General features: G+C 51.8%; 1 protein-coding gene across 1 annotated transcript; it reads right to left on the bottom strand.

The window, feature by feature from the left end:
* Positions 1-1,388: 1,388 nt before the first annotated feature.
* HOXB13 (homeobox B13) lies at positions 1,389-3,754 on the bottom strand. Its single transcript, XM_523822.7, has 2 exons — positions 2,997-3,754; positions 1,389-2,034 (listed from the first exon to the last, which is right to left on the bottom strand). The coding sequence occupies exons 1-2, from the start codon at positions 3,595-3,597 to the stop codon at positions 1,781-1,783; spliced, it is 855 nt and encodes a 284-aa protein (XP_523822.1). The 5' UTR covers positions 3,598-3,754; the 3' UTR covers positions 1,389-1,780.
* Between the last annotated feature and the right edge of the window lie 10,739 nt (positions 3,755-14,493).

Genomic DNA, 14,493 nt, shown 5'->3' with positions numbered 1-14,493 from the left:
TCTGCGCTGAACTCTCGCCAGTTCCGAAGTCGGCGAGGGAGGGGGTTTACTTGCCCGATCGTTGGTGGGTTTGAGCTTATAGAGGCAGAGGAGTAAGAACCTGCGATATTGAAAGCTACCCACATGGGGCTTCCTTGAAGGAGGACGTGGAAGGCAGAAAGTGGCCTCCTCTGAGCGGCGCATGTAACCGAGGACCTTAAGCTGGACCGCGGGGCTTGGACGATTTTTTAAATCAGGAAATCGACCTCATCTTCCTCCCCCTCGTCCTCTTCCCCTGAACCCCCAGTCCGCATGCACCCACACTCTTTGGCCTTTTCCCTCAGTCCCGGGCTCCTCTTTGGTAAATAGATTTGTAGGTGTCTAAGTCACGTCCCACCCTCACTCCTTCCCAGGAGAGGAGACAGGGCTAGGATCCCACCCGACCGCGGGCCATAAACACTTGGCTGCGGCGGCCGCCGCGGGGTTTCTAGGAGAGCTGGCTCCGGGAGGGAAATGTCCTCGAGGTAGTGGCGGCCGCGGCCCACCACCAACTGCTCGCCACCGACCCCACTACTCGCCACCGACCCGCTGCTCGGAGCTTCGGTTCTGCGGGTTGTCCAGACTTCAGGCCTGTGCGCTCAATCGTGGAGAATGCGCCGGCAGGCCCCCCACCCCCAGCCTAAGGTGCAGGAAGGACCAGCACGAACCCGCTGGCTTTGCTGCGCTGCCAGGAGATGAGTCCCACCGGGCACTGAGCCCAGGTACAGGACATCAGAGAATGAACACAGAGGCAGAGGCCCTCATGTCCCTCTCAGAGTCCCGGCTCTGCAAAGAGCCCGTCTGTCTCCAGCTTCCAGAATTCTGCACTGTGAATCTGTCTACGTGGACTGGGAAAACAGGGTTGGCACCACTCTGCCACTCCGTTTGTGCCTGGGAAGGGCTAAGTATGCAAGGCTACAAACATCTACTTCACTGGGATCCCAAATGCTCAACAAACCATGACCTGCTTTGGTCAGAACCACCAGAAATATTAAGGGAAGACTCAGAGAGTTTGGGGGAGGAAATTAATGGTGAATTACCCAGGCACTTTCTCAAATCTCTTTTTCTCTGGAAGGAAGGACTGACTAGGGGCAGCCTGCTGGCTTCATTTTCACACGACAGAAAAATCATCGTATTAAGGATGGGTGCTTCCAAGACCAGTGGGTACACCTTATGGGGTGGACAAGGAGGGAGGAAGAGACAGCCTCTACAATTGTCCACCTACCCAGCTGTCAGCTGAGAAAAATGCTAAACGGACATCACAGCCACACAACGAATCTGCCCGTTCCCCTCTCCTCAGTCTTCCTGCTGTTACCAGGGTGGGAGGTGTAATGGAAGGGGGTCTGAGAGAAAGCTTCCCTGCAAAGGGATCGCCTTCCAAATTTATTCATAATCAGCTCAATTCATGAAAGCGGTTTCTAAAGTGCTCTACAGAGCTCTAGATAGAAAATATGAGGCTAACGATCGTGGCAGCTAGTACTGGTTATCGTGATTATTGCCACCGTCAGGATGAATGATTATGACTGGGCCAGGTTCTTTGGGAACCCTGGTGGAGTGGGCTGTCACATGGGGTTCCGTCTCCCTGCACATACTGGGTGCCCAGGCCGCTCCTGAGGAACAGTCCAGCAGCCAGTGGCCTGGGAAGGGTGTTGTCTCTAGGGGCCTCTCAGCAGAGTCCTTGGCCCCAGCCTGGGCTTGGCAGGTTCCTGGTCTCCCCAGGACACCCCCACTTTCGCTCCTCCCACCCAGGCAAGGAGATCTCTTAAGGGGTAGCGCTGTTCTTCACCTTGGCGAGAACCTTCTTCTCTTTGACCCGGCGGTTCTGAAACCAGATGGTAATCTGGCGCTCCGAGAGGCTGGTGGCTGCCGAGATCTTGCGCCTCTTGTCCTTGGTGATGAACTTGTTAGCCGCATACTCCCGCTCCAGCTCCCGCAACTGCCCCTTGCTGTACGGAATGCGTTTCTTGCGGCCGCGACGAAAGGCGCAGGCGTCAGGAGGGTGCTGCCCGCTGGAGTCTGCGCGGCGTGAAAGGGAGGGAGGAAAAGGCATGGTCAGATACCCACCCATGCAGACCCAGGCCTTGCAAGCCCCAAGCCAAGTCATCTCACAGGTGCACACAGGTCACCCTACAGGCGCACGTGCAATCCTGTTCCTCCAAAGCATACCAGGACAGCACCCTGGCTTCCGGCTTGTTCTCTCACCACCGCTCAGCCTTGGCTCCTGAAGGCCACCCTCACCCATCACTGCTCTCACACCCGCGAATCTGCAAATATACCCACACACCACACACAGTCAGGCCTTTGCCCACCATCACATACGTCCAGTCTTCATGCATTTCCAGACTCTTGGCCACTCTTTTAGATTCTACAGGCAAATTCTGGAAACACGTTTCTGCCCCCACTCCCAATACATGCACACACACACACACACACACACACACACACACACATTAACCCATCCCAGTGCACACACATATGTCACGGCTGCAGGAAACCTAAATTTTTCTTTGGAAATTGGAAAACTCATCTAATAGAAAGTGAGAGGTTGTATTCTCTACAGTACATCCAATACCTTTTTACCCATCTCCCACACCCACTCCCCGCGCACCGAATTGAGAGTTATTTAGCTTTTGTGTAGAATTAGTTTGGAATTGTGCTGGGTAGGGACACCCTGATCCCCACTCAACAGCAAAGAGATCTGAACCTCTCAGACATGTTGAAAGGCTGGTCCCAGGGCCTCCTGGAGAAGTGAGGTGGCCTTCAGGCTTCAGATAGCACCCAGCTCAGGCCCCTCACACTGACCTCCATCCAGGCCCTCCAGCTACCCAGACCTCCTTCAGAGTCCTAATAACCGAGGGAGGAGCACCAAGCTCATCCTCACCAGCTCCAAGTCTCCCTCCTCCTCCTCCCAGGGAAATGCCACTGGGACCCACAACCCCAGGCTCAGAGACAAGGGGACCCAGGGTAATAGAGGTTACCTGCAAATGCTGCCTTCCAAAAGGGACCTGGTGGGTTCTGTTCTCCCTGGCAACACATCTGGCTGTTCCAGCCACCAGCGAGAGCCCAGGACTGGTAACTGTCCACAGGCAACAGGGAATCATGTCGCGGTTCTCCGGGAGCACCCAGAGTCTGCACCACAGACACGTCCAGGTAACTGGCCATAGGCTGGTAGGTTCCCGGATATCCCGGATAGAAGGCAAACTCAGTGGGGCGGCTGGGGTACTCTTCCCCGGCCGTGGGAGTCTCCGCGGGGTACGCGGCCAGGGTGGCTGCCTGGGCACAGGGTTTCAGCGAGCTCCGGGACACTCGGCAGGAGTAGTACCCGCCTCCAAAGTAGCCATAAGGCACGGGAGCTGGGGACGTCCCCTGGGGCACCCCAGGGCATGGGTGGCATTGCTTTGGCGGCTCCGCCGAGCCTGGCAGATCCAAGGGGGCATAGTTGACAGCAGGCATCAGCGTAGGCGCCGCTGGGTGGCTGGTCAGAGGGGAGTGGGCGACCAGATTCCGCCCCCCTCCCGCTCCCAGCAAGCCTTCGATATCCTTGGCTCCATCCAAGGTGGCATAATTGCCGGGCTCCATGGAGCCGAGGGTCGGCTCATGAGGTGCGGGGGCGGGGAATCTAGGGGGCACCCAGCTCGCTCTCCCCACCCAGGCCGGGGGAATCCAAAGCGTTTTAAATCGCTCCCAGCTCGCAAGTCGCCTGCATTCGCTCAGCACGGCCGTCTTGACGCAAGAGACGCAGGGGCCCGGGCACACGCGCTGATTGGCTGCGGCCTGGGGGAGAGAAGCTAATAAAATCCTAAAGGCAGAAACTGCGAAAATACTTTACCCCAGCTTATTCCCTCTCTCTCTCTCTCTCTCTCTCTCTCTCTCTCTCTCTCTCTCTCTCTCTCTCTGTCTCTGTCTCTCTCTCTCTCTCTCTGTCTCTCTCTCGCGCTCTCTCGCTCTTTCTCTCCTCTCTCTCTTCTCCCTCTCTCTCTTCTTTTCCCTCTCCACTCCTCTCTCTCTCATTCCACTTAAAAACAACAAGAGAGAAAAGGAAGGAGGTGTCCTTTCGCTGCTTTCCAGTTTGCAGAGTCCCATTTACACGTCCGGGGGGAGGGGAGGCGTGGTGGGCGGAGGAAGAGGGGACAAGGAGCCGGGCCCCACCTCCTTCTCCTCCTCTCCCTCCCTAGCTTTCTGTCTCCTGCGCTTTGGCAGGTTTAACGAGAAAATAAAAAGCTCTCTCTATAAAGTGTCCATCTCCTGGGGGGGAAGGGGAGTCGGAGGTGGGGCTGGGAGGCCGCTCCCGGCCTCAGAGGAGAACCCGGGAATGCGCCTGTGTAAGAGGAGGCTGGGAAATGGGGGTTAATAGGTATTTCTGGCAGCCCCTGGCTTTGGGTCCTGGGTACTAGCACCCCAGTTCATTCCCGGTACCCTTCCTGTCCCAGATGTCCTGGAATGAGCTGCTCCGGGCCCCAGGGAGGTGCCCTGGACGCCCCTTACCCAGGGACTCGCTACTGCCCAGAATGCTCAGGAGGCCCTGATTCGGGTGAGGCTGAGGGAAGAGGCGGGAGACACGAACGTAGACGTAGAAGACATGCGATCTGGATGGAACCCAGGACACTCCACTTCCGGACCTGAAGGGGAAATGGAGCCTCTAGAGTGGCCTGTGGAAGGGTCTGGATTTCCCTTTAAGTAAAGACATACGGAGGGACGGAGACCCACAGGACTTGAGGGAGGGACGGGGAGAGGGAGAGATGAGACCCAGGGACAGCAACACAAAGAGGGAAAGAGAGAAGTTGACAGAGCGGATGGGACAAAATCTTGTAAAATCCTGAAGTGTCAGTCAGAAAAGAGAAAGAAGAGAGGCACTTTCTCCCTTTTTTGGGATCTAAAGAAGTCTGAGGAAGCCAAGCCTGGCTGACTGCCAGAAACCAGCTGCGGGAGTTCTGGACCCCGAGAATACAGACGCCTGTGTGGAGATGTCAGTCTCCCTGCCCTGCAGTCCTCTCCCTATGGTCTGCAAGGGGCCCAGGAAACTGTCCCTGATACTGGCACACTCCCACCCAAGCTGAGTACCCAGAAAGCCCAAGACCCCTATCTGCCCCCTGCAAGCTTTAAACTTCCTTACAAGGAAAAGGGAATGGAAGGGGAAACCCCAACCACTGGCAGAATTGCTTGAGGCCCCTCTGTTGGGGCCTAATGTGCAGTGCAATTCAGAAGAATCAAACGGTTTGTTTCACAAATCTGTCTTCAGAGGTTTTCCGCTTCCTTTACTACCCCTCCCAAATCAAATCCTTCTGTCTGCTTTTTCTAGAACTCCCAGTTTTTCTGGAGAAGACAGGAATGTTTCCATTCTACACGAGGGTCTTGACAATTATATGGAATGGCTTACCCTAAACTCTGGGCAGACTCAATCACAGCCTCTCACCAACCTGACCTTGAACTTGAGCCACTTTGTGGGAAAGGGCCCACAGGCAGTAGTGTACATCACTCCTAATGAGCATTGCTATAATTGAAGACACCAAGCACGAAATCTTCACTAGATCGCATTTGAAAACAATATGGAAGAAAAGGGAGGAGATGTCTCTTCAATGCTTTCCAGTTTCTCACCAGAGTTTCTTGCTTGTCTAATTATGAACTGCAGAAATATCCAGACTTTTACCTAAAGACTAAGAATTTTTCACCAATTTTTACTTGGTAGATGATAGATATGTAGGGCATGTCCACAGTTTCAGCTTCCACTAGGCAAACACCCACACATGCACATTTATTCATCCTTGTACAGTGGAGGCATTAATAGATCCCTAAATTTAAAAAATAATAATAGTCATAGTCATGCCCTATGACCCAGCAATTCCATTCCTGGGCATAAACCCAACAGAAATGAACCTTTATATCCATCAAAAGTCATGTACTAGTAGGTCCACAGCAGCTTTATCTGTAGTTGCTCAAAGCCACCCATGGCAGCGCACGCCTGTAATCCTAGCTACTAATCCTAGTGGAGGTGGGAAGATCGCTTGAGCCCCGGTGTTCAAGACTAGCCTGGGGCCAGGCACGGTGGCTCAGGTCTGTAATCCCAGCACTTTGGGAGGCCAAGGCAGGTGGATCACTTGAGGTCAGGAGTTCGAGACCAGACTGGCTAACATGGTGAAACTCTCTCTATACTAAAACTAAAAAAAAAAAAAAGCCAATTGTGGTGGTGGGCACCTATAATCCCAGCTACTCAGGAGGCTGAGGCAGGAGAATCGCTTGAATTTGGAAGGCAGAGTTTGCAGTGAGCCAAGATCGTGCCACTGCACTCCAGCCTGGGTGACAGAGCAAGACTCCATCTCAAAAAAAAAAAAAAAAAAAAAGAAAACACCAGCCTGGGCAACAGGGGTAATAGGGATAATAGGGATACCCCATCTCATAATGAAACCAAAATATAGTAGCTCAAAACTAGAAACAACCCAAATGTCTATCAGCAGTAGCATGAGTAAAGAAAGCACAGTATAATTATACAATGAAGTACTACACAGCCATTTGAAAAAGAATAAACCACTACTACACACAACATTGATGAATCACAGATATGTGGATGAAAGAAGCCAGACACAAAAGGGTAACTTTCGTATGATTCAGTTTCTACATTTCTATGCAGTTCAATGACAAGCAAAATTATGGTATAGTGATAGAGGTCAGAATAGAGATTGGCATGGGGAGAGGTCTCCTGACTGGAAAAGGACATAAAGAAGCCTTCTGGGGTGCTGGAAATAGTCTCCATCTCAATCTGTATGCTAGTTACAAGACTTTGTTCACTGTGAAAATTCATCAAGCTATACACTTGGTATTTCTGCACTTTATTGCATATCAGCTATATATCAAATGTTAAGGAAAATAATTAAAAACAAATTTTTTTTTAATTCATTGCAACACTTCCTGAAACTGTGCTTTTGGATGTATAGCATTCTTATCCATGTTCATTGAAATAAGTAGCTACGTGCATGTAACTGCAGTGTTGTGGAATGCAGAGATGGTTAACTTAAACTTGGGGGGAGTGAAGGTCACCAGCTGTGCTGGAGACCCTCCTGTAAATGGATACATTTCAATACAAATAATAAATTCTATAGTGCTTGTTTTATTTGCTTTACAATTTATTTAGCATCTGCTAGATCCCAGGGAACAGTTCTGGGTCTCATTTTTCTTTCATTTCATTTCATTTATTTTGAGACAGAGTCTCACTCTGCCACCCAGGCTGGAGTGCAATTGCACAATCTCAGCTCACTGCAACCTCCGCCTCCCAGGTTCAAGTGATTCTCATGCCTCAGCCTCCTGAGTAGCTGGGATTACAGGTGTGTGCCACTATGGCCCAGCTAATTTTCTATATTTTTAGTAGAGACAGGGTTTTGCTGTGTTGGTCAGACTGGTTTCGAACTCCTGGCCTCAAGTGATCCCCCTGTCTTGGCCTCCCAATGCGCTGGGATTACAGGCATGAGCCACCACACCCAGCTTTGGATCTCATATTTATTAACACTTGGGTATGTGCCCCTATTTCCTGTACATAGGTATGTGTGTGCATCTGCCCATGACCTATCATAGATCTCAACCGGCATCAGGTAAAGTAAGATTAAGTCTCCTTATCTGTAAAATATGGATAATAATTCTTTCCTCACATACTGTGATGATACAATGAGATTTTGCACATAAAAGCATTTCACAATCTGAATAAATATGAGCTCTATTTGTATTCCTCCATGTGTTTCTGTTTCTAATGAATTACAAGCAACCTGCTTTTACCTGAAAAGGACAGTTACCCTAAAGAGTGTCAGTCACTTCTCACTTGCCCCCTCAGCCCTGCGTAAGCTACATAGTTCTCGCATCGGGAAACTGAGGCTCAGAGCCTCCAAGTCCTCCCTGGGGCTCTACATGGGTTCAGCGGGGAAGTCCCTGCATAACCCAGGCGTCCTGATCTTCCAGATTGACTGGGCTGAGCCTGGCCTTCCCCTAACCCCACAGATGCCTTTGTGTCCTGCTGGGAGCCTCCTGGCAGACCCTCCGGGAGCCCGGAGCCTCCCCCAGCTTTCTTTACTGACCCAGCCAAAAGCGCTGAAAGCCTCAGCGTGCTCCTTTACATACCCGCCAGACACCTCCAGGAAGGTAAAGGCCAAGTTGAAAGTTAAGAGTCTGTTTACCTCCAGGAGCCCATTCAGCTCGGCCCCACAGACAGCCTGTGACCTTTACAGCCCGGCCTTTGAGCGCGGCCGCCGCGCCCCCGCGGGTTCCGGCAACGGGGACTTGGCACCTCGGTGTCAGCTCCCGCCCCCACCCAGGCTAGGGACCCGCCAACGAGGGGTGGGGGCGGGAGGGGCCCACCCGTCGCACTAGTGGGCATTTGCTAAACTACGTTTTTTTTTTTTGTAAAGTGAGCGCCCGCTGCCTTCGTTCTCCCAACTGGAGCAAACTCTGTGGCGGCGACGATGGCGGCCGTCAGGTCGGTGGTGATGAAGATTTCTCTGCAGCGCGACGCTCCCCTCTCCCGAAAGGTTGGCTCCACGGTCCCGCCGGCCGCGCAGGTCTGGCTGAACTGCTTGGGGTCGCCCGGCTCCTCTCGATTTTATGAAAATGGCCTAATTGAGGTGCGCTCTTTTCTTTCCTTCCTCTTTTCATCTTTTCCTTCCGTCTGCATTTTCTCTCCTCTGTCTTAGGCTTGGTATCTTCTTTTCTTTTTATATTTGTGTTTTTCTCACCGCCTTTGCTTCCTTCCATTTCAGTTATCTTGCTTTTTGTGTGTTCTTTCTTGATTTCTTTCTTTCCTTTTCTTGTTATTGCTCACTCTCGGGCTCCGCCACCCACCCCTTGCTCTATCTTCATTTTCCCTTTAGTACTTTTCTCCCTATCTTTCATCTCACTTACACTATTTTTCTCTTTGTTTGCTTTTTCTTCCTCATTTTTCCTTCTTCAGTTTTCTCATTTTTCCTTCCTCCTTCCTTTTTTTCCCTCTCTCTTCTCTATTTCTTTTTTCTTTCTCTCATCTCCGTTTTACTTCGCTTCCTCCGGCCGCCACACACGTTTTTCCTTTGCAGCGCTCTCGCCCAGTTTTTCCATTGTTCTTCTCTGAAGTCTGGAAAGGGCCTGCGGGGCTATAGCTCTCAGCGGCCGGAGCCTGCGCTTGGCAGGGGACGGCCTGGAGGACGGCCTAGTGTGGCTGGTGGGTTCGCGGAGCCCTGCCCTGGAGCTCTGCCTGAGGCTAGAACAGCACCCGCTGGAGATGAAGGGTGACTCCGGCCTTTCTCCCTGAAACGAAGTCAAGCGGGGCCTCTCCTGGCCTTAGAGGAAAATCTTTTGGACAACTTGACAGAGGGATCCCAGAGCTAAGAGCTCAGAGGATGGAGGCATGGCTGGTCAGGAGGAGGCCCCTCTCACCTCCTCCTTCCTTCCCCAACCCAGTCAGCCCTGCGACATCCTCAGGAATTAGAACCCTCTCAGGATAAGCCTAAGTGCCTCTGAGGCCAGGGCTGAGGGAGCCAGCTATCAAAACCATGGGACAAATGGATCTGAGGAGGAATCGAAGGATGGACAGCTGAAGGGAGAGGCTTGCTCCAACAACAGGGCGGCCACGGCAGCTGCTGCGCGCCCTGACGCCGCCTAGAAACCGGAGGAGGGCCTAGCCAAGCCCAGAGAACTGTGAGTGGGGTCCAAAGAGGAGGGAGGGAGGAGAAAGGGAGGAAGGGGGTCAAATATGAGGGTCACTGAACACAGACCAAGAGTCTCCCTTCCTCTGGTCCGGCAGCTCTAGGGGAACAAGCCAGCTGTTCTTGCCTATCACGCATCACACGTGCTGAGTAGGGAGACTGGCTGGCCCCAGAGTCCCAAGCCCCCTTCTCCAAACCTGGGCTTTAATGGGGAGTTACCCAATTCGGAGAAACAGCCCAGATCAGACCCCAACCATTAGGAAGTCTGGTCCTAGGTGGCCGCACTGCAGAGCAATGCAGAGTCTCATGTAAGGTTCTGTTCTAGCTCAGTGTGCTGGACCAAGTCAGTTGCCCTCTCTGTGCCTCAGTTTTCCTATCTGCACTGTGTAAGGAGGGAAGGACTGGACCAGCGGACCTTTGAATCCCTGCCAGTGTTCACCTTGCACAGAAGAGTGACGACGGGCAGCAGGAGGGAAGGGAGCTTTACCGGAAGGAGAGGGAAGAAAACTGTAGAAGGAACAAGAAAGAGTCCAGGAAGCTGCCACGGATTTTTCATGCGTGTCTAGTGCAGGCACGGTTATTAGTGCTTTGAGGGAGCTCAGCCTCTGTGGAGGCAACTGTCATGTTCTGACTCAGTTGGAGCAGCCAGCCCCACAGTGTAAATTCTGCAGTGGCTCATTAAAGGGGACCAAATTGTGTGGGAGATCACCTCCTCCCTACTTTCCCTATAAATCCCTCCAGCCACCCAGCACAGAGACACTTGAAAGTAAAGGAATAGGAATGGGATCCTCAAATGGGGACCCACAACTAGTGTCTTTAGGGGTTTCAACGACTTCCAGGGTCATGGGAGACTGGGCTTTCTTTGTTCCAACCCCTGGGATACTGGATAGGACTCAGGAATTAGGAATGTATCAAAAAACCTATCTGCAAATTGAAGAAAGCAATTTGAGTCACTTCAAACTCTCCCACCATCTCCACTTTGTTTTTCCTTTCAGGGAATGTGGGTGTTGATGATATAACTATTAGGAAAATGCTGGCTACTCTCAGGACTGCTAGTGTAGACCCTGCCAGAGATAAAGATTGAGTCTTCATTTCTTAAATCAAGAGGAATGTCAGCACCAAGGCCCTGGTCCCTCAAGTCCTAAACCCACCTATTTGGCCTGAAGTGGAGCTGTAGCATTAACGCCTAGGGGAAAGTACAGTTTGAAAGATTTGATTTCTTACTTTGATTCCCCCATTTACCTTAATGAAAGTCCTGGGATCCTTCCAAAAACCCAGAACGTGACCATCTTGTGGCCTACCTCCCTCCTCACTGTCCCCTCAACCCCAATCCCTACAGCAAAAGCCTTTCCCCTGTCTTCCCACTAAGATCTCTGTTCCAAGAAACAAAGTTGGGAGAGGAAGAAGGCAGGCATTTCGCACACACACAGACACACAAGGTGGAGGAAAAAAATGGTCCATAATTCATCCCTACCAAGTCCTATCCAATTCATGGTGCTCATGGGTTCCCACTCTTGAGTGCCACAAAAGACTACCCTCTTGGGGCTCAATGAAGGCTTGAAAATAACACTGCTCCAAGAGTATCTGCCTTTCTGAATCTCAGCCCCAGCTTGAGATGAGCATTGGGCAGTTCCTAGTTACTGCCCTGAGGACTCTAACCTGGGGAAAGTCCATGTTAGCCAGGCCCTCAAGGTTCTGGGCCAGCCATTTACCCCAAATCCTGACACCTTCTGAGACTGGAGAAGTCTGGCTGATGGTCTGCAGCCTGTCTGCATTGACCCTACTAGTCCAGAAGTGATATCGGGCCATACACATAGGACTCCTCATCAAAGTGGGATTTGGGATTGGAACAGAGCTCTGGGCTTTTAATCTGCCTTGGCTCTGAATCACTTGAACTTAAACTGATCATTCTTCCCCTCTACTCCTTCAGAGGTTTTCTAAGAGTTCTGAGAGGGAAAGTAAAATGCTCTTCACTTTAAATTGTAAAATCATGCACTTAGGAAGGCTGAGGTGGGAGGATCACTTGAACTCAGGATTTCGAGACCAGCCTGGGCAACATGGTGAAACTCCATCTCTACAAAAAATAGCCCAGTGTGGTGGCACACACCTGTAGTCCCAGCTACTTGGGAGGCTGAGGCGAGAGGATCACTTGAACCTGGGAGGTTGAAGCTACAGTGAGCGGAGACTGTGCCACTGCTCTCCAGCCTTGGTGACAGAGTGAGACCCTGTCTCAAAAAAAAAAAAAAAAAAGAAAGAAAAGAAAAAAGAAAGAAAAAGAAAAAAAAAGAAAAAGGAAAATTACTCGGAGGTTTTTTTTTTTTCTATTTGGTCCCTGTAACGTCTATGGTTTTGTTCATAATTGGAAGGGACTCTAGCCACTGCTGAAGAGACAATGAAGATCTTTGCTCTCCCCTCATGTTGCTCATAGGTAGGGCTTGGATTTGAGAGGAGATTCCAATTTTGGAGGCTACTGTGTTGAAACTGACACCAGGGGAAGCTTAGAAGCTTAGAAAAGCTTCCTCCTGGCCGGGCGCAGTGGCTCAAGCATGTAATCCCAGCACTTTGGGAGGCCGAGGCGGGTGGATCACCTGAGGTCAGGAGTTCAAGACCAGTCTGGCCAACTTGGTGAAACTCCATCTCTACTAAAAAATACAAAGAATTAGCTAGGCGTGGTGGTGGGTGCCTGTAATCTCAGCAACTTGGGAGGCTGAGGCACGAGAATCGCTTGAATCCAGGAGGTGGAGGTTGCAGTGATCCAAGATGGTGCCACTGCACTCCAGCCTGGGCAACTGAGAGGGACTCCTTCGAAAGAGAGAAAGAGAGAAAGAAAGAAAGAAAGAAAGAAAGAAAGAAAGAAAGAAAGAAAGAAAGAAAGAAAGAGGAAGGAAGGGAAAGAAAGAGAGACAGAAAGAGAGAGGAAGAGAGAGAAAGGGAGAGAGAGAAAGAGAGAAAGAAAGAAAAAGAAAGAAAAGAAAAGAAGGAAGGAAGGAAAGAAGGAAGGAAGGAAGGAGATTCCTTCTATGAAATCCTTAATTAGGGCTCTCTGCTTAGGGGATATGTAGAGCTCCCCACCTTTCCCTTCTCTTAAAGAGCAGAGAGCTCCAAATTCCCTGGCTCCCCAAACTAGTCAGTTGGTGTTTGGGGTTAGGAGAATCCTTGGAGATCATGCAGTGCTAGCAAGCTTTGTGCTTGGGTAGCTGGGTGGCAGATGCCTTGGCAAGTTTGTTGTCTTGCCCAATTCAGAGAGAAATGACCTCAGGCAACCTACGGCCAGTTCTGTGGTACCAGGCAGCTCTGAGCTACTGAAGTGGGAGCAGGAGAAGAAATAAAGAATACAAAAGGCAGGCAGCTATGGCAGCTGGATGCAGTTTTAGAGTTTCTGGTGATGCCCTGACTGTTCTCCATGCCTGCCCCAGGAGAATCCAAAAAGTCAGGCAGTCCGGGACTTGTGTATGTGGAAGCTCACACATTCAGGATGGTGTTCTGGTTCCAGCTCAATGTCCACTAAGTCCTAAGGACTCAAAGCTTTGTCACAAGGGTAGCCCCTCCCAGGCTGAAAAACTGCTGGTCTAGCTCTGTGAGGCAAGGCCAGGGCTCCCCGTTTCTTAATTTCGAGGTGAACCTGGAAACTTTCCCTAGAAATGGTGCTTAGCCCCAGAGACAGGTTGGGGAGCTGGGGAAGAACCATGGGAAGCAAACCCTGGTCTCTCCATGCCCTCCACCCTCTCAATAACCTGTCTGGCCCAGACCCAGCCCAGATCTCCAGCTGCCTTGGGTGGGGGATGCAGATAGGGATTGTGGGGGCAGGGGTGCTCTCTGCCCTGGAATTGGAATCCCCCACACCAGTCTACCGGTAGATTCTGCTTCCTTTGCCCCTTTATCCTCCACCCCCATCTGCATGGTTTTTCTAGCCTCGGGAATCACCTGCCCTGGGAGTGCAGGCCAAGCTTTGGACGAGGGAAAGCACAGACTGACGCCGACCAGCCCATCCTCCCCGGCCTTGCATGGCCCGAGATCCGTGCAGGCCAAGCGGGCAAGGTGGGTCGCTCTCAGCTGGGAGAATTCATAGGAATTAAGGGGAACCCACTAACTCTTCATCAAGACTAGAGGCCAGCCTAAAGAATTTTCCCCCTTTTTGTCCCAGAGACATTCTTTCCTTCCTTCTGCGTGTGTAAACACACCTGGTCGGGCAGATTTTTCAGTAACGGGACCGAGTCACCTCACCGGCCGGGGTTTACTCCCCAGCTCCTGGATGGTAAAGCGCTCTGCGGCCCGCGGGTCAGGTCTTTAACGGTCCAGCCAGCGCAGCAAGAGAGCTGGGGAGTCTTCTTGCAGTCCCTTCCTCCTACTCACGCAAAGATCTCCTCTATGCTGGCAGGTGCACCTGCCCTCCACCGATCCTCACCCTGAGCGCAGGTCGTACCTCAAGGCGAAAACCCGCTTAGTGCGTTGGCGGGTGGAGAGCTGCCGCCTTCTTGATCCGGGACTGAGAAGCTGCACTCCCTGACGCCACTGTGGCCAGCACCTCGGGCCGCGCAGACCCCTACATCTCTAATCCCATAGCCCTCCAGGGGTCCTTGGGGCAGTCCCTTTGGAAAGTCTTCGAAGTGCAGGGTACTTTAAGTACCCTGTAGACGCCTTTTATTTAATCCGCACAACAAAAGAACGGGGCAGGAGTGGGGGGAAATTGTTACTTCCGTTTTGTAGATAAGAGAACTGAGCCGGGGGCGGTGGCTCACGCCTGCAGTCCCAGCACTTTGGGAGGCCAAGGCCGGCGGATCGCTTGAGCCCAGGAGTTCCAGATCAGCCTGGCTTGAAC

This window comes from Pan troglodytes, chromosome 19 (genome assembly GCF_028858775.2).
Source record: "Pan troglodytes isolate AG18354 chromosome 19, NHGRI_mPanTro3-v2.0_pri, whole genome shotgun sequence".
NCBI classification, from domain to species: Eukaryota; Metazoa; Chordata; class Mammalia; order Primates; family Hominidae; genus Pan; species Pan troglodytes.
The sequence above is the reverse complement of the archived record's forward strand: the minus strand, read 5'-3'. Positions and strand labels throughout refer to the sequence as shown.

Excerpts from the sequence above, each read along its gene's own strand:
- HOXB13 (XM_523822.7), bottom strand. The coding sequence starts at position 3,597 with ATGGAGCCCGGCAATTATGCCACCTTGGATGGAGCCAAGGATATCGAA. Across the intron at positions 2,035-2,996 it reads TTGGAAGGCAGCATTTGCAG|ACTCCAGCGGGCAGCACCCT; the intron begins GTAACCTCTATT and ends CACGCCGCGCAG.